This window comes from Pan troglodytes, chromosome 1 (genome assembly GCF_028858775.2).
Source record: "Pan troglodytes isolate AG18354 chromosome 1, NHGRI_mPanTro3-v2.0_pri, whole genome shotgun sequence".
NCBI lineage: Eukaryota > Metazoa > Chordata > Mammalia > Primates > Hominidae > Pan > Pan troglodytes.
Window position 1 is genome coordinate 113233447 of NC_072398.2, and position 27280 is coordinate 113260726.

A 27280-nucleotide genomic window follows, 5' to 3' on the forward strand; every position below is an offset into this window, starting at 1 on the left:
CAGGCCTTGCAGAAGTTTCTTTAGAAGAGTTTTTGGGAAGGGCAAATAAAAGGTTAGGTAGATGTGATTAACTTGGTATTTAATGCAAAACTCTAATCTAGGAGTCTTGACTATTCTAAAATGAGCTAATAGCTATTGGTGCGAATTTATGTAGCAAATTGCTGTCTGCTGTATTCAGATTATTCCCTGAGCTCTGACTCATTCAGAAAGCACCAAATATCACGGAGACACACAATTATCATGCTTAATTAATGTTTGCAACCAAAAAGTGTAAGGTTGGAATTCTTAATATCACTGTGGATATTGAAGAGCTGAAATTGACTGACTGTTATCTTGAGATTAATATATTTTCCCCAAGCCATACCCTGGGGTCAAAAGACAGAGTATTAAAACTATTTGAAAAATTCACTGCAATTAATTGCTTTAGGGGCTAATTTTTTTTAATGTCTTGCTTCCTTACGCCTGTACTACTGACTGTTATAGCCTGCAGACTTCACCCATTAAGTGGTAATTCAGAGTGACAACTACATTGAAATGAAGCAAGTTAGTTAATCACCATGAAACTGTTCCTGAAATACCCTGTCCAAGTACTCCCTAGTCACAGGAGGCCTCTGATTACCTGATTTTCTCCTGAAGTTAGATTTTCATGTACAAAGTTGTAATTATTTTTATTTTAAATACAGGCCAGGGGAGGGCTGAAGTTTGGTTGGAATTGTTATCAGAGCCATTCAGAATTTTTCACAGGAGACCATAGCGGCTCTCTGATTGCGTAGAGCCCTCATGGATGTGCTGCAGGGATCCTAGGAAGCTGCTATTGGCTTCATCCCCACAGCCTTGAAATACTGACAAGCTAAGAGTCTGGGTAGGGCTGTGGCAGTTATAATATGACTTGGTTTTCATCAAAGCATGACCTCCAGCAACAAGAGGCTCGATCAATAGGCACGGGCCCAGTCTTGTTTGCCCATTTTGGTTGACCTGCTTGGACAACCAGGGTGACCTGCCCTTTGTCTTCCTTTCCTTTATGATTAGGTGGGCTATGCCCTGAACAGTCATGTGGTGCGTCCTCCTTTCAGAGAAGGCTGTGTTGGGACTAGTGAACTATGTGGGTCCCTGAACAAGTCTGCCTTTTAGAAGGGATACAGCAGCCAGCTGAGGGGCTAGGTACTACTGTCTAAACTGCCACAGCCCCTGCCTGGCTTGCAGGTTCCTTGATATACTGTGAATCATCCATTGCATATTTCTTTTCCCTGCGTGATTGTATATCCTTCTCTCAGTGGGGATATTTGTGGACCAGCTAAAGTGCTTTCAGGGGCTAAAGATAAAACCAAGTATTCTAGCTGTCAGATTGGCTATAGGAAGAAGGAAACCCCCTCAAATTCTAAATCTGTCTACACTCCTTTTCAAGAGAATGGCATTCGGTGGCTCCAAGGAAATGGTGACCAGTTAGGTAGTTCCCTGTATGCCCGTAAACCCACAACCTGATGCTTGAAGTCATGACCTGGAGATATTGTGTGTGAAGATGCCTATAAGACGATGGCACTTGCTCTTCTACATAAATAATTCAGCAAATAATTAATTAGTACTGACAGACACTGTAAGTTTAGCATGGGGGATACAAATATGCCCTTAAGAATCTCACAGCATCATAGGGGAGAGACAAATGGACACACTTCACCATGCATCATTGTAAAGCAAAAATAGGGTGATGTGGCAGAAAGGAGAGAGTGGTAAGCTCCGCTGGGGTAAGTCAGACGAGACTTAAGGTGTGTCGTGGAGAATGAATAGTTCACGGGGGAGGAGGTGGGGATGCAAGTGGGGAGTGGGGAGAGGAGGGCACAGTGCGTACTGAGAGTGGCCTTTTTGGCAGGTGTCATGCTTCATGGCAAAAGTGGAATGAAAAATCTGTTTGCTTTTCTTTGGGTAACGATACCCTTACCTAGACTTCTGCAGGACAGTGGTCCGACATTATTCATCTGTGGGAGATGCAGAGTCAGTCACCTGCCCTGAGCCAAAACAGGGAGGGCAAGAAAGGGCAAAGCCCACTTGTGGGAGGGAAATGACCCACTGCTTGTAAAAGCTTGGTGTAAATGATTTTTTTCTTTACCATTCACTTCTACCTTCATTAGAGTGGTTTGTGATCATAGCATGTTTTTCAACTATTATTCCATGAAATGTCACTATAAATTAGAAGAAGAAATAAAAAACCTACAATGGGTTGTTTAGGTCACAGGAAAAAATGGAAGCAGACAAATTTATCACATTTGCAGAGCCAAGGAGAAGTTGCTCAGAGTAGAGGCTGGATATGTGTCTCAGTTCTTGGAGTCAGTATGACAGAGGTCCTTCTTGCTCTTTGGTCTTCCTAATATTCATGATCAACTTAAGAAATATCTCCTAGTTCATGGATTAGCCTGGGCAACAAAATAAGACCCTGTCTCTTAAAAAGAAAAAAAAAGAAATATCTCCTGATCTCTGTGCTCTAATACAGTAGGGAAGGATAATAATAACAGCACAGGGCTATTCGGTGGAGGAAGGAAAAGAAAGAAACCTGAAGATGGCTTGTTTGTGTCATATGGGTACACCAGGATGTCAGATAGACAGTAAGTGTAAATGATACAAGTCAATTAAAAAATGGAAATTTATTAGGTATTTGTATTTAAAACACACACTGTGGAGTAAGATACACCCTGAAACAAAAGATCAGCCAAATATGAAAATAACCACTTTGGAAGTTGATTTTAAAACACATTATAGGTGGTCCTCAACTTAGGATGGCTCGACATGATTTGTTGACTTTATGATGGTGCAAAAGTGAAAAGTATTCAGTGGAAACCGTACTTCCAATTTTGAATTTTGATCATTTCCTGGGCTAGTAGTAAGTGTGGAAGGATCCTCTTTCATGATGCTGGGCAGCTCCCCATCAGCAGCAGCTCCCAGTCAGCCATGTGACCTTGAGGGCAAACAAGTGATATTATTCTCTACAGTGCTCTCCTGTATTCAGTAAATTACATGAGTTAGTCCACACTTTATTATAAAGTCAGCTTTGTGTTAGATGACTTGGTCCAACTGCAGGATAATGTGTTTGGAGCACATTTAATGTAGGCTATGAGGTATGATGTTCGGTAGGTTAGGTGCATTAAATGCATTTTCAACTTACCATATTTTATATTCTCTTCTCCCTCATCCCCAGCCTTCTCCCTGTTGTTCCCCAAGCACACAGGCCATAACCCTCACTTCATGCTTGACATGCAACCTTCCTTTTCTTCCTTCCCGCTCCTTTTTAGTGACATCTGATTCTGTTACCCTGTCTAAGTCAAAAGGACCCCTTATTTCTAGTATTCCTTCTAGTACTCAGTTGACTTTTTCCATAGCTTCCTGAATGGAACACATGCTGAGGGTGAAAAAATAGAAAGTCTTAGCCAATATATTGTAATTTACATACCAAAGGCTGGCTCTTGGGGATGAGGGGAGAGTATTACGTGAAAGTTCGTTGGTTATGATCTGGTTATAAGATATGGCAGCGTTCCTCTTTGACATATCTTTGATATACATTGTTTCATTACTCAGATGTTAATTTTGTTTTGGGGATTACATAAGCATGTGGTCCATTTTAAAGCAATATTTTGTTTTTTCAGATTATATTTGTATTTCAGGAAAATGATTTATTTGATTTGTGACATGTCCATAAAGCTTAAGGTTTTATGATTTTAAGAGAGATGCTAAAGATACATTTGGTTGCTTCCTTTAAAACTTATCTTCAAGCTCCACTCAGTCTGTGGTTGGCCTAATCCATCCTGGTGGCTTCAAATAATACCTGTTCATGGATGACTCACCCCAGATCTCACCTCTGAACTCCAGGCATCTATATCCAGCATCAATCCTTTCTCTTCTGGAAGTCTCCAGTTCTGGCCTGCATGGTTGTAATGGCCTTTGATGGATCTTCCCGCTCCCATGCTTGCTACCTCCATTCTGTTCTCTGTATTGCAGCTAAAGCAACTTTTCTTGATGTACGCCAGTACTTTATCCCTTATCAGGACATGCCATTTATTCTCAGCATCTAAGCAGTAAGAATATAAATATCAATAAAAGAAACCACCAATGTTTCATTAGTACCCAGCCAAGAGTGTCTCTGTCTCAACCCCCTTCACTTCTGTTCACCTAGCTTTTTTCCTCTTTAGGAACTGGAAGGCACTGCATAGCCCTGGCTCTGTGCTCACACCTGTATTTGCCATATTTATGTTCCTTTCATCTTTTATGTTAGAGGCACCTGCTATTGGTTCTGCCCCCAGTTGTGCCTGATTTTCTCTCAGGTCCACTTTCTTTAGATCAGTGAATGATTATACGAGTGCTTTTAGTGCTGTGCCCCTCAAATCCTTTTTGAAAATAGAGTATATTGAATGCTCAACTCAATTTAGTGTATAAGAACAAAAATACAGATGCTGGTTATAAAACAGATGTAAGTCAGCCTGAGAGACTGAAAATATTTTGTCTTTATAGTCTTCCTTTTCTATTAATATATGGGAAAAGAAACGTAGATTTCCTGCTTTTTCAATTTGCAAATGATTTTTCAATTTGAAGTACCTTAACATAAAAAGAACATTCATTCTGTGGCTTTAGAATTTGGCCTATTATTAACAAAAGATAATACGAAATTCATCACCTTAATAATCTCTACTCAACAGCGTTTGAATGACTTATAAATTAGTGATTTTTAAAATCTAAAGACTCATAAAAACACATTTCTTGAGAGCCACACTTATCATATTTAGGTTTATTATAGTTTAACTTAAAATGACCTGGTAATATCCTGGTTTGGGTTTTATCCTAGTACTAAGTATTGACCAAAGGGGGAAGAAAATGAGCTAGCAATTGAGTCTAGTCTGCTGAGTGAGCTCCTTCCAAAACTTTAAGTATAGATTACGCCAATACATTTTCTCAAATACTATAGGGATCAATATCCTAGTGTATCTTCTCTGGGCTTTGACAAAGTAAAACTCCTTAGATCACATAGTAGGTATGCGATACGTATATCAACAATACTTGAAAAGTTTTAAAATTGGGCAAAACAAAACATTTAAACCAATATCTCACATGTTGGGAGATGAAGGATGCGGAGGGCTGGTTGTCAACCCATTGTTCTGAATCTGTGAGTTGGCATCCCTGTGTCAACCATCCCCAGTTCACTAGGATCTGTCAGGGAGATCTGGGTTCCAGCTTCACATTCTCTGATTTGCTTTTGAAAAATCTGTCTTTCCATTTTTCTGTCAGTTCCTGCATGTATTCCAAGAGTAATAGAGACATGCATGAGCCCAGCTAGCATTGACATGAAGAAAAATTACTAGCAGTTACTTTGACACTTGGAAATGGCAACCTGAGAATCAGAATTTGGAATTTGCTGCTCAAACATCCCTTGGGCTACTTCTTCCTAAAACTGCCACAAAAGTTGACAGCTATCCACTTAAAAGGATAGTATTGTAGCCTTTTCCATGGATTTGAGAAGTTCAGCAAATGAGGCAACAGAACAGTTGATTATGGAGTTTTCAAATTAGCCATTTTTTAGTGATTAAACACGAAACAGATCAGTTTCGTGTTTAATCAATAAAACAGGCCAAGATCAATATCTTGGCCATGTAAACAGACTAGCAAAACTTGAGGTGCAGGTTAATGAAGACTAAAGTTGCAGGCCAGATTTTAAAAGCATGAAGAGACCAAAACAAACACAAGAACGTAAATTTTAAAAAAAGCAAGTGTTTGAATTTCAAGGTATTAAGAACAAGTACAATTAAGCTGTGTATATTGGCCATTGTAAAAGAAGGGATCTCCCTGTGACAGATACAGTCCTGTCTTTTCTAGGACAACCTGATGTCTCATATTGATTTATTTTTAGACCTGGTAAAATGTTACTGTAAGCATTCCTCATGAGTCAAAAATTCTACCACAGAACTATCCATGTTTCAAAATAAATTAATTTTTTACAAAACAAAATTTTTTCTTCAAATGCTGCAGCTCTTTTAGTCTTTTATATGAAACTTTCTTTCTCTTTCTTTTCTTTTCTTTCTCTCTTTCTCTCCTTCTTTCTCTCTTTTCTCCTCTCCTTTTCTTCTCTCCTCTTCTCTTCTATCCCTCTCTTCCCTCCCTTCCCCTCCCCTCCTTTCCCCTCCCCTCCCCTCTTCTCACCTCTCTTTTGACAGGGTCTCACTCTTTTGTCCAGGCTGGAGTGCAATGGCACTCTGTAGCCCCAACCTCCCAGGCTCACTGTAATGGCTCACTGTAGCCCCAACCTCCCAGGCTCAATCAGTTCTGCCACCTCAGCCTCCAGAGTAGCTGGGACTACAGGTGTGCACCACCACACCCAGCTAATTTTTGTGTGTTTTGTATAGACATGTTTTCGCCATGTTGCCCAGGCTGCTCTTGAACTCCTGGGCTCAAGCAATCCACCGGCCTCAGCTTCCCAAAGTGCTGGGATACAGGCGTAGCCACTGCACCCAGCCTGTATCTGTAGTTTCATAAACCTTCATAACCTCTCCCATGAGCTTGACTCCCAGCCAAATGCCTGCTTGACTTCTCTACTTAGATGTTTTATATGCGTGCTCTGTCTGAGCTTCTTCACACAGAACTCTTGAATTCCCACCATGTACCTAACACCCCTTTGCAGCCTTCTCTGTCTCGATAAATGTCACAACCACCCAGAGAGTGGCTAAAATGAACAATTTAGGTGACTCTTCCATTCGTTTCTACTCCTACTGCATCTCCATCACAACATCTGACAGTCCTGCCTTCAAAATACATCCCAAGTCCGTTCAGTTCTCTCCATCACCACTGTTTCCACCTTCATCCAAGCCATCATTATCTCCTAAATGATTACTGTAACTCCCCTGCTTCCACTCTTTCCTATCATATTGCATTCTCATAAAGTGGCCAGAGTGATCTTTAGAAACATAAACCTAGTAATTCAATATTCATTCTTTGCACTAGAATAAAATCTCTCAGCTCCTTACTGTGGCCTAACCCTGCATGATCTGATGCCCACCTGCTTCACTGGCCTAATTTCATACCACCTCCACTAGAGATACACTGGTGTGTTTTCACCTGGGGCCATTGCAATTATTTTCCCCGAAGAGTTTTTTTGTGGTTGGTTACTTGTCATCATCCAGGTCACAAATGTCACCTCCGCCCAGAATCCTCCCCTGAACCACGTATTTAAAGTGGCTCCCTCCAGTCCCAGCTACTTGGGAGACTGAGGCAAGAAGATTGTTTGAGGCTGGGGGGTCAAGGCTGCAATGAGCTGTGATGGCACCACAGCACTCCAGCCTGAGCAACAGAGTGAAACCCTGCCAAAAAAAAAAAAAAAGAAAAGAAAAAAAAAGACAGAAAGAAATAGTAAATCCAAGAAGGGCTAGGAAAACCAGCTAATTTACCTTGTTAAGAATTGCATGTGAAGAATGGAATTCAGAAGTAAAGCATACATTAGTAAGGGGACATTATTCTCATCTGTTTTTCCCAATTCCTGAGTCTTTTTGGTGGGTGGTTTTGCATAGAGATGTCCAGAAGCTGTCTTGTCAAGACCTTTATCAATCCAGTCTTACAAGACTAGGAGGGAAGGAGAGAAGTCAGATGTACTTTGAGCCATGATGACTGGTTGTGGAAGCATCAGAAGGGAGTGATCTGAAAAGTGGAGAGAGCAACTGAAGATTCTTTATTGCAAGTTCTCGAGGAGGAGGAGCCCTTCACACACTTGTCAGCACTGATTCTAGCGAAGGGGACCGGGAAGAGGAAGGATGAGTGGTCTCTTGGTTCTCTGAGGTTATTCTGTGACATGGGTTCACTTTTATTCTTATAACCAAATATCATCTTTAACACATCACTAGACAAGACTTGAGATAGTGGTGTTTTAAGCAGAGAATGGTTGCTTTCTCTTTAAGTTCCTAAGTTTCCCTAAAGTAGAAGATACTAAAGGAGTTTCTTTTGTCATAAATATACATGATATAAAATTTACCATTTTATTCACATTTAAGTGTGTAGTTTCAGATGCATTGCATACATTCAAATTGTTGTGTAACCATTGCCACTATTCATCTCCAGGACGTTTTCAACATTCCAAACTGAAACTCTGTTCCATTATGCAATAATTCCCTGTTCCCCTCTCCTTCTGGCGCCTGGTAACCACCCATTCTATTTTCTGCCTCTATGAAGTTGACTATTCCAGGTACCTCATGTAAATAGAATCATGCTATATTTGTGTTTCTGTGTCTGGCTTATTTCATACAGTATAATGTCTTCAGAGTTTAGGTTGTAGCATGAATCAGAATTTTTTTCCTTTTTATTTTATTTTATTTTATTTTTTATTTTTGAGATGGAGTCTCGCTCTGTCGCCCAGGCTGGAGTGCAGTGGCGCAATCTCAGCTCAGTGCAAGCTCCGCCTCCCGGGTTCACACCATTCTCCTGCCTCAGCCTCCCAAGTAGCTGGGACTACAGGCGTCCACCACCACGCCCGGCTAATTTTTTGTATTTTTCAGTAGAGACAGGGTTTCACCATGTTAGCCAGGATGGTCTCGATCTTCTAACCTTGTGATCTGCCCGTCTCGGCCTCTTCCTTTTTATTTTTTTAATTTTATTGACATAATTATATTTATGGACTACATGGTGATGTTTTAATACATACAATGTATAGTGATCAAATCAGGGTAATTAGCGTTTCTATCATCTCAAATATTTATCATTTGTATTGGGAACATTTGATATCCTCCTTCTAGCTATTTGAAGCTGTATATTATTGTTAGCTATAGTCATCCTACAGTGATATGGATACTAGAACTTATTCCTCCTATCTAGCTGTAATTTTGTATCCTTTAACAAATCTCTGGCTATTCTCTCATTCCTTCTTAAAGCTGAGTAATATTCCACTGTATGTGTATACCACATTGTGTTTATTCCTTCATCCATCGATAGACACAGGTTGTTTCCACCTTTAGCTATTGCAAATACAGGTGCTATGAACATGGATGTACAAATATCTTTTCGTGTCCCTGCTTTTAGTTCTTCTGGGTATATGCCTGGAAATGGAATTGCCAGATCATATGGTAATTCTGTGTTTAATCTTTTCGAGGAAAATACTCAAGAGATTTTAAACCCACAAGCCAATTGGACAAAAAGTTCATGTATTTATTGCTTCATATATGTCATATAGTGTATTAGGTATCAGAGAATGGAAATAAATCGGACAAGGCTCCTCTCAAGAAACACAGAGCCTTAGGATGTGGGACATAGTCAATAGATGCATAAGTAATTAGCTATTATACATTGTGTTCAATTCTGTAATAAGATATGTATAGAGTACTGTGGGAGTGCATCATGATAATAGTGATTTCTAGTGTTTCTGAAGATAAAATCTGATTGGACATTGTCTGAGATAGACAAATTCTACTGAATTCTGGTTAATAGTGGATCATGCAGTATAGAAGTTCTGGTGTACAAGTTTTTGTTGCACATTTGGTTTTTTAATAGCTAACTGAATCCTACATGTCTCTCTTTTGTTTTATCTTCCTCTAGTGGTTTTTAATTGCCAACAGATCCTACAAAGTCAGTGCAGCAAGCTCTTTTTTCTTCAGTGGTGTATTCGTTGGAGTTATCTCTTTTGGTCAGCTTTCAGATCGCTTTGGAAGGAAAAAAGTCTATCTCACAGGTAATCTATTAGAGTATTCATAAACTGGATGAGAGGGCTTATTTCTCTAAGATTCTTAGGGAAATAATAAGGGGACTATTTCCTTAAGGTTCTCTGGGAATTGGCATATGGACACAGAACTGATCTTTATTATCCTGGCAAGAGGCCAAACTGCAGCTCGAGTGCTTCTGGCCAGGCACTTTTAAGTTACTAGCCCACCTAGTTAAAGTCAGATATTTGTGTTCTAAACCGTTCATAGGTGATGGTGCTTTCTGCAACCCCCAAATTTTAGTTTATGCCATGTTGCTAAGGAGAGAAGTAAAAGACTGTGACAGTGTACTAGGCCCATTTCCTTATATCTCTCTGTGTTGATTCATTTCAAATGAGCTCTACAGGACTTGGCATAGTGCTCTTGACAAGCTGAGTATGAGCAAGGATTATTCATTTTCCAGCATTATTGTGAATAATTGAAAACTGTCTGTGATTGACAGAAATCATGTAATAAAGTAAACCTTATGGTTTTTTTAAAAAATAGTTTCCAAGAGAAGCTGTTAAAAAAAACACACACACAGCTGGCTGGACGCGGTGGCTCACGCCTGTAATCCCAGCACTTTGGGAGGCCGAGGTGGGTGGATCACGAGGTCAGGAGATTGAGACCATCCTGGCTAACACGGTGAAACCCCGTCTCTACTAAAAAATACAAAAAAAAATTAACCAGGCGTGGTGGCGGGCGCCTGTAGTCCCAGCTACCCGGGAGGCTGAGGCAGGAGATTGGTGTGAACCCGGGAGGCGGAGCTTGCAGTGAGCCGAGATTGTGCCACTGCACTCCAGCCTGGGTGACAGAGCGAGACTCCGTCTCAAAAAAAACAACAACAACAACAACAACAACAAAAAAAAAACCACAAAAACAGCTCAGAAAATTTAAGTTTACAAACATTTATTTTATAAGTTAATGAATATAATTTATTACTTTCATGAAATGCTATTTTGCCTCTGGATTATTGAATATTGTTCTCTCTTTCTAGGTTTTGCTCTTGACATCTTATTTGCAATTGCAAATGGATTTTCCCCCTCATATGAGTTCTTTGCAGTAACTCGCTTCCTGGTGGGCATGATGAATGGAGGGATGTCGCTGGTGGCCTTTGTCTTGCTTAATGAATGTGTGGGCACCGCCTACTGGGCACTTGCAGGTACTACTTAAATCATGCAGCTCTGGACTGGGTGAGCAGCTCCAGAAAATCTTATAGGGACCCAGTTTAATCCTAGAGTCTGGAAATGCATTTGGACTTGAGGTACTTTATCCAACTATTAGATTTGCTTTTCTGATTTGGTTCTGTGTGACCCTGAACAAGTCATTTTATTAATATTCCTCTGTAGACAGTCTTCCTGGGGGCCTGCCTCACATGTGAGCTTGCCATCCGCCTCATGGACTGCCTACAGATTACTGTGGAGAGTATTGATTTCCTCGGAAGGACACTAGCAAATTTTTACAACTTAAACTGAAAAATAGTGCAGACATAGGAAATACTAGAAACTCCTTTCTTACAGCCTTTTTATTCTAGTTTATTAAATTTTTGTTTCACAGCCCTTTTTTGTTTTTACTGCTCTCAAGTCAACATAGTACTATTGTAGCATTTCTTTATTGATATTTAATTTCCAAAATTGAGACTATATTCTGAATTATTTTTGACTATCCCATTATTTTCTCAAGAACTACATAGATAGTAAAATAAATGATTTTAAAAGGTTATTTAATTTCAAATATTGTCATAAGAGAAGTAACTGTGTCTAAGACTTTATAGACTTAGGTTTGCAATGACAACTTTTTGTTTCTTTTACTTTCATTCACTTGACAATGGTTGAATGTTTCCCATGGATGTTCTTATATGGATATGGGAAACAGGTTGACCGTGTGACTGATGGAAATGTGTCTTTGGGAGGATCTATATGAGAAGGCCATTTCTTAGAACCTGATACACAGTGCCAGCCATCTCTTATGTACCAGCTACCATGCTAGGCATTTGACATCCATCTGTAATATTCCCGGAGCTTACAAGTTAAGGATTCCTGCCTTCATTTTATGGATGATGAAATTGAGCCTTTGAGAGATGAGGTGACATGCCTGTTTTCAGCAGCTGATAACTGACAGGGCCAGAACTGCAACCTGGGTCTTGATGACACCCAGGTCATCTTCCACTGTTCCCCAAAGACTCTCCTCTTGGAACTTCAGCATGTCACCTCATGTGAGTGCTGGCCTGGTCAACCTGTTATTTCTAACTGGTGTTGTTTTTGAAGTGTATGGGCTATTGTATCGAGCTGGAAGACACAAGGCTAAATAAAGTAGACTTGTGGTCTATTTGCATCTCCACTAAACAGCTGTTGAGCGGAAGGATCCATAGGGTTGGACCAGTTAGAACTAGGCTGGAGAGGAAGAGACACCAGCTCCATCCTCTCCAGACAGGCTTCCTGCTGGTCTCACACAGTGTTGCCTTAGGATTCACCTTGTCTGTAGCAACTTCGAAAGCCTTTTTGGAACTGGTCCTAAGCTGGGATGAGTGAAAAAGCTTCCTCTGAGTCTTCAATTTGCATTGAGACTTTAGGGTCATTTTTCTGAATAGTATGGCCAATTTCCTGGGACTTTCCAAGAAGTTGGTAATGATGGTGATCATGCCTGCTCCCTGTATCCAGGGAAGGGATAAAGGCACTCTCTCCTTTGATTTCAGTTTTCCTGAGGTCCAAAATTGTGCTCGTGTAGAGCATCATGAATACATATTTTTCTTGTACCTCTTAGCATTTCTCCATTATAGTATTTATATTTGATTTTAGTTGTTGCATGAAGATGCTCTTTTATAAAAAACGTATACCACTCCCACCCTGCCAGATTATCTAAGTATTTTTCCTGTCATATTGCATGTGTTAGGGGAAAGGACCAACCCTGGTCTCTTGCTCTCTTGCTAGTTGCCTAAAGCCAGTGAAAAGAGTCCCCTTGGAGTGTTTTGACCTCTCATTCTTATCCTTGATGCTGGGTTAAGATGAGACTATCAAAATTTCTGTAGCAAAGTGAAAAGGGAGAGAGGAAGAAAAACTGTAACAGTGAAACCACATGGTTGCCAAATTCAATGTGAAATTGAGAGCATGTATGAGAGTTCCCTGAAGACCAGTACACAGCCCTGCACCCAGGACAAAGTAAGGCTCTGATAGCACCTGGAACTTTTTTTGAGTAGCTTCCTTCCCTCTCTCATGAACCGAGGTCTTCCCCAGGGTTTTGTCCTTGGTCTTTCTTTTCAAGCTGATTTCTTTCCAGAATGATTTTATCTACACCTGTGGCTTCAAATATGCTTATGAATTGCAAGAAGTCAGAGAAAACCCTAAATGTTCAGCAATAGGGGATTTGCTGGAAATAGCCTGATTATTTGGCAATGAAAATTAGTTTGAAAAATTATGCTTATTACAAAATAATATTTGCAATATGTAAAAAACAATATGTAAACATATACCAAAAAAACACAAGTACAAACTGCAAGCATCCATTTTTGACCAGTTTGCAGTGTAGTACTTAACAAAAAGGATTTCTGGCTAATTGGCTGAAAATTATTAATAAGTGAAAAACAAAAAATACTGAAGCTGTGAAAAATTCCATATTAATATATTTATTATTTGTTTTCTTATATTAATGTCTTCATATAACAATTCATGTTCATTGTAGAAAATAATTAAGAAATATATGCACACGTCATCAAACTAAAGAATACATGTAGTCCTATTCCCCTAGAGACGACCATGGTTAACATATTGCTATGTATGCTTCCAGAGCTTTTCCTTTGCATGTCTGTTCCACAGCATTCATTTATTAAACGGATTCTGCCATGTACCAGACACTGCTTTTTTTAGATAAAAAGGTGGAAAAGACAGGGATGATTTGGGGGAGGTTCTTGCTCTCATGGAACTTATGCTTTACTTAGGAAAAGTGGAACAAATTGATAATTTCTGAAAATTAGAAGTACAATGAAGAAAATGAAGCAGGGTAATGGGCTAGATAGTAATTGCGGGGAGTAACTATATTAAATAGGATAGTTAGAGAAAACCTCGATGTGGGTGTTTGATCTAAGACATGAATGATTAGGAAGACCCAGGCCTGTGAAATTCTGGGAGAAGTATATTCTAGCTAGATGGAATGGCAAAGACCCAGGCCTTGAAGCAGGAAGGAACTTCTTTGAAAAGTTTTGAAAATGTTCTCATGTCTACAGGGTAGAGAGTTAAGGAAAGAGTGAAGTAACTGAGAGGGACCAGATGATACAGGGCCTGTGATGGGCCAAATGAGGAATTTGTTTTTTACTTGAAGTACAGTGGGAAGCCAGTGGGGCATATTAAATACAGGAGTGATAGGGTCTCATATACAGAAGGATTACTCTCGTAGGTACAGAAATTGAGGGATCATTTAGTAGGCTGCTATAGTTGGCCACATGAAACCAGTGGTGGGTTAGACAAGATGGAAGCAGTGGAGAAGAAAGAGGATGTGTCTGAGCTGGATTTTGGTGGGAAAGTGACTTGCTAAAGGACCAGTAGAGATGGGGAGAGCAAAATAACTCAAGGAGACTTCATGGTCTGTATTTGAAGATGGATTACTGGTACCATTTACAAAAATGAAGTCATAACTATATACTCTTTTCTAACCTGCTGAAGTTTAGCTTTTACTAGTGCAAACTGAGCAGGAATAGCGAAGTTGAAATTAATTAAAAATAAGCAGAGAATAAATTTTAAAATAGGCATAGTACTTAAAGGCATATACATGGTTATAAAGCCACCTATGATACTCCAGAAAAGATGACTTGAAATGTTTATTTTTTATTAATTTTTTAAACCAAGTAACATAGAGCCTTATTATATTCATCTCTACGCCTTCTCCCTGTTGTCATTTACAGGCATATATGTGCAGCTTCTTGCTGGATATTAGAATGAATATTTATTGACTCCTTAAATAAAAATTATTACTTTCTTTCCACCTAAAAGCTACATTATTTTTTGGGACTTCTGCCTATGTTGTCACAGTATTTAAGGTCACCGAACTAGGTAACTTTGAATCATTTCTTCTTGTCCATCATGTCCAGTTGATGCCAGATCTTACTGATTGTGACAGAGACTCAACTCTAATGAGCTCATATATAAGGGGAAATCATTTGGTTAGGATAACTAGACCATGAAGAACCAGGCGTTGAAGATGCCCAGAACCAGAAGTCAGATGCTTCTCATTTCAGCTCCCCATCCTCTCTGAGAAGCTTCCTCTGCATAGTCACAGACAGGGCCCAGCAGCTCCAAGTCCAGTATTTAAAGTCTTGGGTAAGGCCTCTGATTGGCTCAGCTGATTGGGGTCACCCTGCAGTTAGAGGAACTATACTTGGCAGGCCCCATTTGAACCACAGAGATGAAGTCAGGGAAGTCAGTTCTCCAACAGTGGGTGGGACATTCTTGGAATTAGGAAGGAGAACCAGGTAGCAAATATTCTGTGATAGATTCAACAGGAGGCTTTCAGATGGCTTTTTTTTTTTTTGAGGTTAATAAATAGAAGGGCTAAATCCAGATTACATTAGGACAATATCCAACATTTGTATAACATGCATTATTTCATCTGAAACTAATGAAAACTGCCCTTTGAGGTAGGCACTGTTATTTCTGTTTCACCAATAAGAAAACTGAGGCTCGGGGACATTTAGTGATTTGCCCAAGGTCAGAGTAGTATGTAGCAGAACTAGGATCTGAACTTGGTTCCTCTGAAACCATCCCTCCTCTGGGCTTTCTTGGTTTTGCCTACATTGTTGTCAAGGGATACTGAGTGCTCAGGACTATTCTGAGCAATGATAGACAAGAAGTCTTATTCTTGGAAGCCAGGTGCTGTTTGATCTACAGCAGTGAACCTGTAGTAGCTATTGACTGTCTTAAATTTCCAGGAAACTCACACTGTCCTCATCCCACTACTCATTGGACCACATATTCTGAACATGCTGTCACATCAGCTTTCCTTTCTAGCTCTCCCTTTCCTCACTAGGTCAAACAGTATACAAGCCATCACTTATTTGTTATAAAGTAATAAGCAATGGATAGGAATCAAAGAAAACACATGTGTTACAAGATTATTATTTTTGTAACAAGATCAACAAAGTTTTGTCACTGTGGAATGCCCACAGAAATTGCCTTTCCATAGAGGGGAGATAGAAGAGAGGAATGGTACAGAACCTGGGCACAAGTCCTGGCCCTGCTACTTACAGTTCTGTGTCCTTAGGCAGCTTCATTTAACCGCTCTGAGCTATTTTCCACTTCAGTATATGGTTGATAATGGTACTTACTTCATAGGACAATGTATGTGAAACCATTATGCTTAATAAATAATAGCTATTACTACCACTAATAGCAGTAGTGGCAGTTATAGAAAGTGTGTCAGAGGTATAGAATTTGCAAGAATATTGGGCAAGCCTGTGGGTTTAATACCCATCTCAATATTTATTTCAAAAAGCGTAAGGTTCTTTACAATTCCATGGTTGATATTTTTCCATCATCGTGCTGACAAAAATCCATGCTTAAGGGAGCTTATTTTCTACTTGGGAAAGACAGGAAACAAATAAATACAAAATGTCATGTACCATATAGTAATACATTAAGTAGAGAAGGCAGTAGGGAGAATTGGGAGAGTGAGTTGTGATTTAAGAAACTTCGGCCGGGCAAGGTGGCTCACGCCTGTAATCCCAGCACTTCGGGAGGCTGAGGCAGGTGGATCACAAGGTCAGGAGTTAAAGGCTAGCCTGGCCAAGATGGCAAAACCCCATCTCTAATAAAAATACAAAAAAAAAATTAGCCAGGCATGGTGGCGGGCGCCTGTAATCCCAGCTACTTGGGAGGCTGAGGCAGAGAATTGCTTGAACCCGGGAGCCTGGGAGGTGGAGGTTGTAGTGAGCCAAGATCTTGCCACTGCACTCCAGCCTGGGCGACAGAGCGAGATTCTGTCTCAAAAAAAAAAAGGGAAGGAAGGAAAGAAAAGAAAAGAAAGAAACTTCAAGGGCAGCCTGTGTGATAAAGATTAAGTTTCTGGTATTGCAATAACCTCATGACCTAAAAAGCGTATTACCCATATGGCAAAAATATTTCCAAGCCTCAGCCAGAGGTTCAGGCAAATGTCAGTACAACAGGCAATGCAGAAAGCATTTAGACAAATTCTTAAAATTTATATATCCCCATATAGTTTGTATTTTTTGTCTATCTTCCCTTTATTTCCACTAATTTTCTGGCCTCTATGATACTTTCATTCTCTGATGTTCAACTTAGTGTAGATTTTTTTTCTTTTCTGGTGTGCCTCTTATAGTTGCCAGCATAGGGCTGACATCTCACCAGGAAGAAATTGGCTCTGTAACTTGGGGTTGGAAATGGTGCTGCAGATGGTGCTTTCTCCAGTGACAGTTCTCTTTTCCCTGAATTAGGATCGATTGGCGGCCTCTTCTTTGCAGTTGGCATTGCCCAATATGCCCTGTTAGGATACTTCATCCGCTCCTGGAGGACCCTAGCCATTCTGGTTAACCTGCAGGGAACGGTGGTCTTTCTCTTATCTTTGTAAGTAGTTTTTCCTCTTAGAGTTTTAATTTAAAAAGCCAAAGCAATGTCTTAAGAGGATGTGGGTCAATGAGCAGCATTATTCCCTTTCAGGAGCTTGCCTGCACTGACTTTGGTGAAGAACTAAATTCTGCAAGTGCTCCAATTCTTGGCAGCTCCTGGGAAGAGAGATGCTTAATTAATTCAGAATGCAGGTATCCCTTGTTTAAAGTAACCTCTCAATACACTGCATTGTAACCTTCACGTTGTTGGCATAGGCAACCAATTGCTTTTTTAACCTAATACCTCAACCTTAAAGGTCTTCAGACTGGATCACATTATGTGCTAGGTGTGTGACTGAGGTATGATTTTGTAGAACAGTGTATTCATATTGGATATGTAGTGACAACTGTTCATCCTACAGATTAGTGTCATTTCAGGGCCTCTAAACATTGACTCTGGAAGAGTCTTAGATATAGGAGAAATCCTTAGAGTGCAGGGCCTCATAGCAGTGGCAGGATGATTCCCTGGTCAGGGAAAGACTCTATAAATGACTGCCCAAGGGTGTCATACCATGGCCCTCTAAGACACACAGATGTTACAAGGCAGGCCACCAACTTAGTAAGCCCATTTCCCCAGAAGTTTTTTTTGTTTTTTTGTTTGTTTTTTTTTTTGAGACAGAGTTTCGCCCTTGTTGCCCAGGCTGGAGTGCAATGGTGTGATCTCGGCTCTCTGCAACCTCTGCCTCCTGGGTTCAAGTGATTCTCCTGCCTCAGCCTCCCAAGTAGGTGGGATTACAGGCATGCGCCACCACGCCCGGCTGATTTTGTATTTTTAGTAGAGACGGGGTTTCTCCATGTTGGTCAGGCTGGTCTCGAACTTCTGACCTCAGGTGATCTGCCCACCTCAGCCTCCCAAAGTGCTGGGATTACAGGCGTGAGCCACCGCGCCTGGCAGAATTTTTTAAGTGGTATATGAAAGGCTTTTCTTCCCTGAGATATCAGATCTCTGATGGTAGTCATCAAAATCTTTGACATAAACAAAATTTTCAGCCAGTATTTCCTGCCTTCATCTATGCCATAAAGTGAAGGAGACCTGTAGTAGTGTTTTAATTCTGACAGCTCTTTAATTTATTTACTCTTTATCCGGGGTCTAAATTGAGATTTGGTGGGGACTAAACTGAAATTTTTCATACATTTTTGAAAGCAAGAGAATGTTAAGTGCAAAAATGAATAGAGTAGAAGTAGCCTATATTTTAAAAATAAAATTTATTAAATGTATTTTTAGTTATATGAATTTGAGTGAGATAATTTTATTAGAAGAGGAAACTAATATGATTTTATTAACTTGTATATTGTCAATTTTTGAAAGTAATAAATGGGTGCCTACTATAGTACTTAGAATTAACAAACATTTGTGTAAATATTGATGAATAAATAAATTTTCTTTTAAAACGTTTCGTAAATTTCCTACTTCTCCATCTTATCTGGCTCTCATCTCCCCTTTAATAGTAGCACCACTTCACTGGATGATCTGAGCTGTTCTGCTTTTTTTTTTTTTTTTTTTTTTTTTTTTTTTTTTTTTAATATATAGTCTGAACTAGTTACTGTTTAGTGCTAGGTGGAAACATCTCCTCACTGGGAAGTGAGTTCAGGTCGTGAAAAATAGAAAGCAGAGAGAAAAGAACTCATGAGATTTAAATATTTACTTACTCCACTAAGCCTGGAATGTAAGGCTTCCCACAGTCAGCCTCCATTTATCTTTCCTAATTTCCCATCCTATGTTCAGGCACACTGCACTACTTGTTCCTTATGCTTTTCTGCTCCATGCTGCTACTCAGTGCTGTGTCTGCTTTTTCAACAATCTTCTGCCCAGATCTTCTTATTTGATAAGTACACCACTGTCCTGATTTTCTCAAATGCCGTCCACCCCATCTTTTCCTGATCATAGCTTCAGCTACAAGTCATTGTCTTTCTTTTTTGAATTCCACGGCATTCACCCATACCCTTTGAGTGGCCCTTATGTTTCTGCCTCATAATGGAGCCATGTTCTCTCTTTCTAAACTGAGAGCTCTCCAACAGTAGCAGGCTCTTTGCTCCATGATAACATTTTCCCCAGTACCAAAGCCAGGGGTTTCCACACAGTAGATCCTTGGACATTGCACAAATGTTGGCACAAAAACATTTGGAATCACCTTCAGAATTTGTAATCAGCAACATAAGAAGCCACATTATATACCTTATTTGTTTACCAGAAACATTTTTACCTAGCTTAAAAATTCCTTATTTTCACAATACTTCAATTTCAGTAGATTTACTTTTTTTCTGAAAACCAGGGTCCCCTTAATTTACAAAGATTTGCCACCTTTAATGATATTCATGGAGCGGTTTTGAGTTGGGCAACATTGTTAAATTAGCATTTTAGCTTTCAAAGGAGCCCACGGCACAGATGACCCTGCTGCTATGTAGAGGACGGCATGTTCAAAGGCCTGCTCTTTCTTTTAAAAACGTGTCTTACTGTTTTGTACGTATAATCTGCGTGTGTTGGAACTCTGTTTCCAAATCTGTCCACTGGCAACTAGGTGACCCTCTTTAGAAGCAAGCTTATTGGCCTCTCAAAATGCAAAGAAATATAAGACCGTAAGTTTTCATGATCAAGATAAACCCTTTGCCAGGTAGAAATAGTTTTATTAACTCAGAGCCGAATTTCTAAAGCCTTCGTGTCTCTCAAATACCAGCTTTAAAATGATTTATAAAGTTTTAAAAGTAATTTTTATTGCTTATAAACAATTTTGAAAACACAGAGAGGCTAAGGGTAGGAGAAAATGACATATAACCCAAAGATAATGACTGTGAATATTTTGACGTATTTTCTGTTGTTTCTTTTTTATTCCTCCCAATCCTCCCCAAAATAATTAATTTTTATTATCATATATTTTCTCTCAATATTTATCACAGTAGTCCTCTTTCATTTAGACATAATCAAGTGGTTTTACATAATAGCTCCTATATGCCCCTATGGATAGGGCCAATAAATCCTACTCATAACCTGCAGACCTAACTTCAACAGAACAATGTTTTACTTGATTATTTATTTGTTTGTCCGTAATAATAATCAAATGGCAATGAAGAAGTAAATGGAAGGATTTTTCAGGATGTTATAGATGGCCTTTGTTCCTGCTTTTGCTGATAGTCAAATATTGTGCGTGAATATTCCTTTCCTCAGTAGCAAAGCTCCTGGGAAAACTCCTGCCTTTTGGTTTCCAGCATCTTTCCTTTCAACACCATTACATTACTCTGTACAAAATTGAAATGCTCAATAAATGGCTGTTGACAGACTGGCTGTCCATTAAGTTTCCAAATCCTGTAGTGTTTGTTCCTAATTCACTATCCTTATTAGAAGGCACAGTGAATTCTGTAAAGCACCGTAAATAGCCAGTTTTATTCATCTAAGTTTCATTTTAGGCAGATAATGTCAAATTAGATTAAAAAAAAAAACAGCCTTGATTTGTGTCTTGTAAACAAGGCTTCCATATTCCTGCCTTGGTTTTGTCTTTGGAAAGTCCTCTGAAAGTGTAGGCAAAATGGGGAAGAGGCAAAAAGATACATAATATTTAAGTTTTGAAACTCTTTGAATATATCAATGGCAATATAATTGTCCAACACTTTGTAGTTACATTAGAAAATAACTGTTGTTTTGTAACTAGAAGTTGGTCAGGAAATAACTTCTATTCTTTAAGGTCTTGGGGGATCAGGAAATATCCTCAGGACATATTAAAGCCAGTGTGTCAGGTGATTTGAGTATTTTGAAGCAGTAAACACTCAAAAGTAGCTTTGGTAAACTTGGTTTCATCTTTATGTGTAGTCTTAAGATAATCTCTACCTCCTACATGTCACTATGTTAAAAATATTTCAGTTTAAATTTTTTTTTCCTGATGAGATAATAAAGATTTCTATCTTCTTTGTGAGGCTTTTTTAGAACTTAAAAAAACCCATTGTCTCTACAGTATTTTCAAACAACACTTGGCTAGGATTTAGAGCCATATCTTTGACCTGTGCTTTATGAAGAATTTTCATTATTCAGTCCTATAGACTGAATAATATGTTAATATTTAACATATTAAAATTCAAATATTGAAATTTATTTAAAAATAAATGCATACTGTTTGCTTTTTAAACTGCAATTGTAAAGCATGTTCTTGGTTTTCAGTGATAAAGTAGACTACCATTTAATGTTAGCATGCTGTTGAAAGTAACCCTTTCATATGTTATTGGGAGAGTCAAACTTTAAGTCTAACATGGAATCCCATTTGTGGTGCAGGAATCCACGTACTGAGTAGGTGATTTGTCTCCTTCCTGTGCACGTGTACCTATATGAATATACAGGCTTTAATGACATCTCTTTCAGATTCATTCCTGAATCACCTCGTTGGTTATACTCCCAGGGTCGACTGAGTGAGGCTGAAGAGGCGCTGTACCTCATTGCCAAGAGGAACCGCAAACTCAAGTGCACGTTCTCACTAACACACCCAGCCAACAGGAGCTGCAGGGAGACTGGAAGTTTCCTGGATCTGTTTCGTTACCGGGTCCTGTTAGGACACACTTTGATCCTGATGTTCATCTGGTAATTATACTAAGGCGTGTTCTGTTGCTCTTTAACCAAGGTTGCTCGAGGTTCTCTTGATATCCTGCTCCTTCTTCAGGGTACAGGGAATTTTACCTCTTTTGTTAGCTTGAGGTTGTTTTCTCAACAGCAAGTCTCCTGATCCTTAGCGCCTGGTTTTCTGCTTGCGCAGCCCCGTCTTTCTCAAGTAGCAGATGATAGTGCCTGATGGGCAGGTCCACTGAGCTTGAGTAAGTAGACATCAGAAGCACATCTTTGCTTTTGAGGTATTTATCATAAATATTTAAGCCTTCCTGCCCCTTCCCCTGCAAAAAAGGAAAGAAAGCAAATAAGCATGGTAGAAATAGATGAGTTTTTAAATAGGACTTTAAAAATACTTACCTTTGGCACTGGCATCAAGCAGTTTGCTAGCACATTCTGATTGCGGTGCTCCATGCTGCATTTTCTGTGGCACTCCCACTCACTAACTCACTGAGGTGGGCTAAATATGATCCCTTGTACAGATGGACCCCAGGAGTTTGAAGTGATGAACCCTAAGCCACATATGTAAATCAGTGATTGAACTGATGAGCACTTGCTGAACCTGATTTTTCTGGTTATTTAGCTTATTCCCACCTGCCTTTCAAAATGCTCTCAGCGTGAGTGTAAGTTGCATTCAGCGGTTCAAGATGGTTTCATTTAAAGAATGAAGTTGTAGAAAGAGGAGAAATGGATGGGTGCATACAATTTTGGATTGCACATGTGTTTTGATATTGTACATACTGCTAATGTGCCATAAGTGTTATCTGGGCAAAATCATACCTACTAGCCTAAAGGACAGTTGTGCCGTGGCTTATATGTATTTGCCATGAAGCCTGCATGGAGCCCTACATTTCATGCAGGGATAAAGGAAAGTGATTTTATATGAAAGTGATCTTATGTATAAAGCTACAAAGAATAGTAGCTTTAGAATAAGAAGCTGCAAAGATATTTTTCTATATCATCTACTCTTTTTCTACCCAAGCAGTGGCTGCCACCTGTGTGGTTGGGGGCCATGTTAACCAACTGCTGCTTTCCCCCACAGAACCATCACAGCACTAGGAATATCACAGATGCATAATAAATGTTGAGGCTTGGAGGCATGGAGATTAAGAAAACCGTTGAAAGCCAAACCTGACAACACAACATAGGAGCTGCTAATTTGAGGTTCTACCTATTCAAAAGCAAATACTTACAAAGTATGTTCAGGTACTTAGGGCTCCATAAAACTTTACATTTGCGTATCACATAGACAGTCAGTCAACCTCTGCCTTGGAGGAACCACCTACTTGTTGCAGATTATTCACTATTTTTATTTTTTTCCCCATGTATATTAACTTCTGGGTTCTGGCCTTCAATGGATAAACAAACAAACAAACCCTAGACTTAGGGCCAGGGAGACTGTCCCTGTTCATTTTATTTCTTACACAGCCAAATAAACTTCTTCCCTGAGGCTGAGAATGTTAAAACATGTGATAATAGAGACAGTCACTCCACATATTGCCGTTCTTTTTGAAGATGCTATAAAATTCTAAAATCTTCTCTGTGGATCTGTCATTCAAGAAAGCCTTAACTGGGGATTCAAATTATACCTCTGTGTTAAACATCTGTTCCTTTGGTTATTTTCCACAATAGTGCCTTTTTAAATAGTTATTTGATGCTCTAAATATACTGTTAAATATTATGCAAGCATTTTAGATTTTGTTTGGGGGACATAAAGAGGATTGAAATGATTTTAATAGCTGTAATTATGGATCCCAATGACCAACTCTATGATGAAGGCAACTTGCAGAGCAGAGGCCCAGCCCTGGGGACAATGGGCCTTCCATGCTTCATGCTCTCACCGTTCTCTCTCACCACCAGCTGGGAACTAAATTCCACTATTGTCCTGAACTGGCTTGTCTATTCTTGCCCTGACTTGATACTGTCACAGCTTGATTTAAATAGGGGTGTCTCTCTGTGTGTGTGTGTGTGTGTGTGTGTGTGTGTGTATGTGTGTGTGTGTGGCTGGAATTTCTATTGTAAATGCAGAACAGACACAGAAAACCAACTGGGAAACAGCATTATGTAAATGCTGTTTCTGCAGGTGTAAGGGGTTTTAAAAACGTTTTAGAAAACTGCATGCATTTAAATTTATTTTGCCTTCTGCTTTCATGCAAGATACCTGGGAGACAGTGAGAACAGACAATGCAGTGTCACCTTGCATCCTTACATGTGATGTCCTGGCTACAATCCTGCCCGTTGTCCTTGGTATATGAATAACACTTCATCTCAGTAAGAAATCATGCATAATACTTCTGGCTCATTTGCTAGGGAGGGCTGGACTACTAACCACTCCAGCTTGAGGGTCCCTCCTCTTTACATCTCTCTCTTCTTACATTACTACGGCCTGGGGTACTTGGCCCACTTCTGAGATTAAGCAGAGATGGAAATAAAACTTTCCCTTTCCTGACTGATCTCATTATAGCCACAGCTCATTAGACTTTCTGTAAGGAAAACTAAAGGGAAGCAAATGAGAATGTCCCCTTAATAAACACTGATCAAACTGCGTTGCAAAAGCATAAAACCTGATGAACTTAACAAAGCTTCGGTGTTTTACTGCTTGTATAGAAATTTGTGGTTTACCAAACATATTCATATTTTTGTAAAGCCCAGTTTCAGGGTTTTATTTTTGTTCATTCTATTCTATTTTGTTTTGTTTTATTTTAATAATGCAGTTTCCTAGGCATAGAAGTTCCTACTACCACCATTACTGTGTTTGAGGAAGCCCTGATTTGGATCTTTAGGTTGGCACTTGGCTTCCTCAGCTCTTTAGTTCCTGGATTGTAGGAGAGAGGCTTGGTGCCTAGCACTATGCCTGCCACCCAAGAGGAGCTCCCTGTTTGTTTCAGGAACGGTGTACATAAATAAATTAATGGCTTTTTAAGTGACCCTTCCTCGGTTGTTCCTCCTAGAAGATCCTGCCTTTGCTGTGACCTTTAATTTTTCTTTCCTGTTCTGGGAGTCTGTATCATGTGCACCTGCTGAATGCAGGATGGGGTTAAAACCTGCAATGGGAAGTGTCTGGATCATTGGGGATTGGAGTGCCAGTCATTTTGGGCCTGCAGGTGACCCACTGAAGATCCAGTCACTTCTCAGCTCATGTTCTTAAGGCCATCTTCTGTTGGCTTTCTCCATGGGAGTTCTTTTCTAGAATCATTTCAATAATATTACAACTATCTATAACAAGTGTTCCATAAATTGTTGCCTTAAATAAAGAATAGGGTCATTGTGTTCTATTAATTGCAGAAATGCTTGCTGAAAGCACATGCAATGTCTTTCCTCTTTAAGGGGCTGGCCATCCATTTGATTTATAAAACATATAGACATAGCTCAAATTATTTCCAAACCCCCATAATTTTTTTGTTTTTTCCTAGTGTTGAAATTTAGATTAAAATAGAAAAATTAGTAGGAGAGACAAGCTTATTGCTTGCAGCAGATCAAGCAATTATATTGAACGAATATTTGAATCTCCTCTGGCAAATTCTTATGTACTTTTCTGTTGTCCTTCTTGTCTTTTACCTCCTGATCCTTTGACTCCCAATTGCAGGTTTGTGTGCAGCTTGGTGTATTATGGCCTAACTCTGAGTGCGGGTGATCTAGGTGGAAGTATTTATGCCAACCTGGCCCTGTCTGGCCTCATAGAGATTCCATCTTACCCTCTCTGTATCTACTTGATTAACCAAAAATGGTGAGTAAGTGTGGATGAATATGAAGTGCACCATAGAGAATGCACACACACACATATGCCCTCTGATACACATGCGTATCTATATGGTGTTGTCTTTGTATGCAGTATCAGCTGATTGCTCTGTGGTGATTAGAGTTTCTTTCCATCTAAAAACAGTTAGAATTCATTTCTTAGTGCAGGATTTCTTGAGTTTCATGTTTACGAGTTTTTATATAGATTTAAATTCAATATTGAATATCGAAATCCAAGATAGTATTGAATATTACCATCAGAGGGTTTGTGAGTAGTCTGTATGTAATTTGTTAGTCGCCAGAGATGAGATTATTAGTTCTGTGTAGATGAAACTCTATAAACCCAATTAGCAATAAATATTTAGAAGTTCTTACAAGAAGACAAATAATTGAAGGAACTAGAAAGACTTTTCTTGTCTTCTGTGGCCCATCTTACTTTGTTGAGGAGGCAGAAGATAAAACCTTCTTTTGCTACTCAGTGGGCACAGTTTTGAGATAGATTTTAAACATTATTTTATAGAGCACCCTTTCCTCAGTTTTTGAGATTGCTTCTGTTACTTAGTGCCTGACCAGGCCACCTAAAAATCCCATTCTGTATGAGCTGGGAATCAGTTGGATTATGCCATTTCTTTTTCTCCAGAAATCATCATTCCAGCCAAACTCAGAATTCCTTTGGTGTTGTGCTTAATGCCCTTGTCATGAGGTTTTAGTCTAGAGTGTTTTGAAGGGCAGGTTTGGATTCTGTTAAATTGAAGGCTTGTCTCCCAGGGAGTGTTCCCAGTTGCCTCTGCTGATCCCTGTGGTAGAGGCTACAGCTTACTCTCATCATGATCCAAGAGCTGGATCAGGTATTGTATTCAGAAATCTTTCCCAGCACCCCCAGTTGTGCCAGATGCCTCTCCTCTGTGCTGCTCTAGCACCCTGTGCATACCTCTGGGGCCACTTAAAAGTGTTATAAGGAAGCCGTCCATGGGGGTATCTTATGTGTCTTTGTATCCCTGGTGCTTGCCTAGCATGGTGTGTGTTACTTGAAAGGCCTTCCATATTGACTGTTAAATTAAGCAAAATGACCTGGAAAAGAACACTCAAGACCTTCTTAGCGCCACCCAGAGTTAGGATTGAAGTCTGAAGCAGAGGGAAGGAATGCTACCTTTGTGACCAGGCAGCCCTGAATTCAGATCTAGTCTTTGCCATGTGTTCGTTTTATGACTTTGACAAGTTTCTTCACTAAGCCTCCCTTCGTACTTATCCCCAAACCAGGGATTGTAAAATTCACTGGCAAAATTATCGAAATTATTGAGGTTCCTAGTAAAAGTACCTAGCATGTTGTAAGGGAGACTTTCTAATGTTAATATCTTTCTTCCAAGTCTAAGGCTTTTATTTGAAAATTGCTTCTCTCAACAAAGTATGAAATAGCATTTCACTTATTTCTAACCCACTGATAAATTTTTTTCTGTGTGTATTTTTAAGAGAGAGAGACTTAAAAAAAATGCCAAAACTTTAAACTGCATGAAACCAGAAAAGGTAACCAGAAAATAAAGGGAGCTGTTAGAATATTCTCCTTGTTTCAGTTTCATTCTCTAAAAGATGGAGAATATAATAGTACATGCCTACAGGACTTTTATTAGGATTAAATAAGATAATAGATGGTAAACATTTAAAACA

At 39.4% G+C, this 27280-nt stretch overlaps 1 protein-coding gene across 4 annotated transcripts in view; it reads left to right on the forward strand.

Annotated features, from left to right (window-relative positions):
* Positions 1–27280, forward strand: part of SLC22A15 (solute carrier family 22 member 15) — a 93219-nt gene that overhangs the window by 33462 nt on the left and 32477 nt on the right. For all 4 annotated transcript variants that reach the window (XR_010152677.1, XR_010152673.1, XM_001148217.6 and 1 more), the window contains 5 exons: positions 9547–9679; positions 10684–10848; positions 17125–17254; positions 21641–21856; positions 25464–25604. Coding sequence is in view for 2 of the 4 variants with exons in the window: in XM_001148217.6 (XP_001148217.1) it covers positions 9547–9679; positions 10684–10848; positions 17125–17254; positions 21641–21856; positions 25464–25604 (785 nt within the window). In the remaining 2 variants the exon portion in view is untranslated. The remainder of the gene's footprint in view (positions 1–9546; positions 9680–10683; positions 10849–17124; positions 17255–21640; positions 21857–25463; positions 25605–27280) is intronic.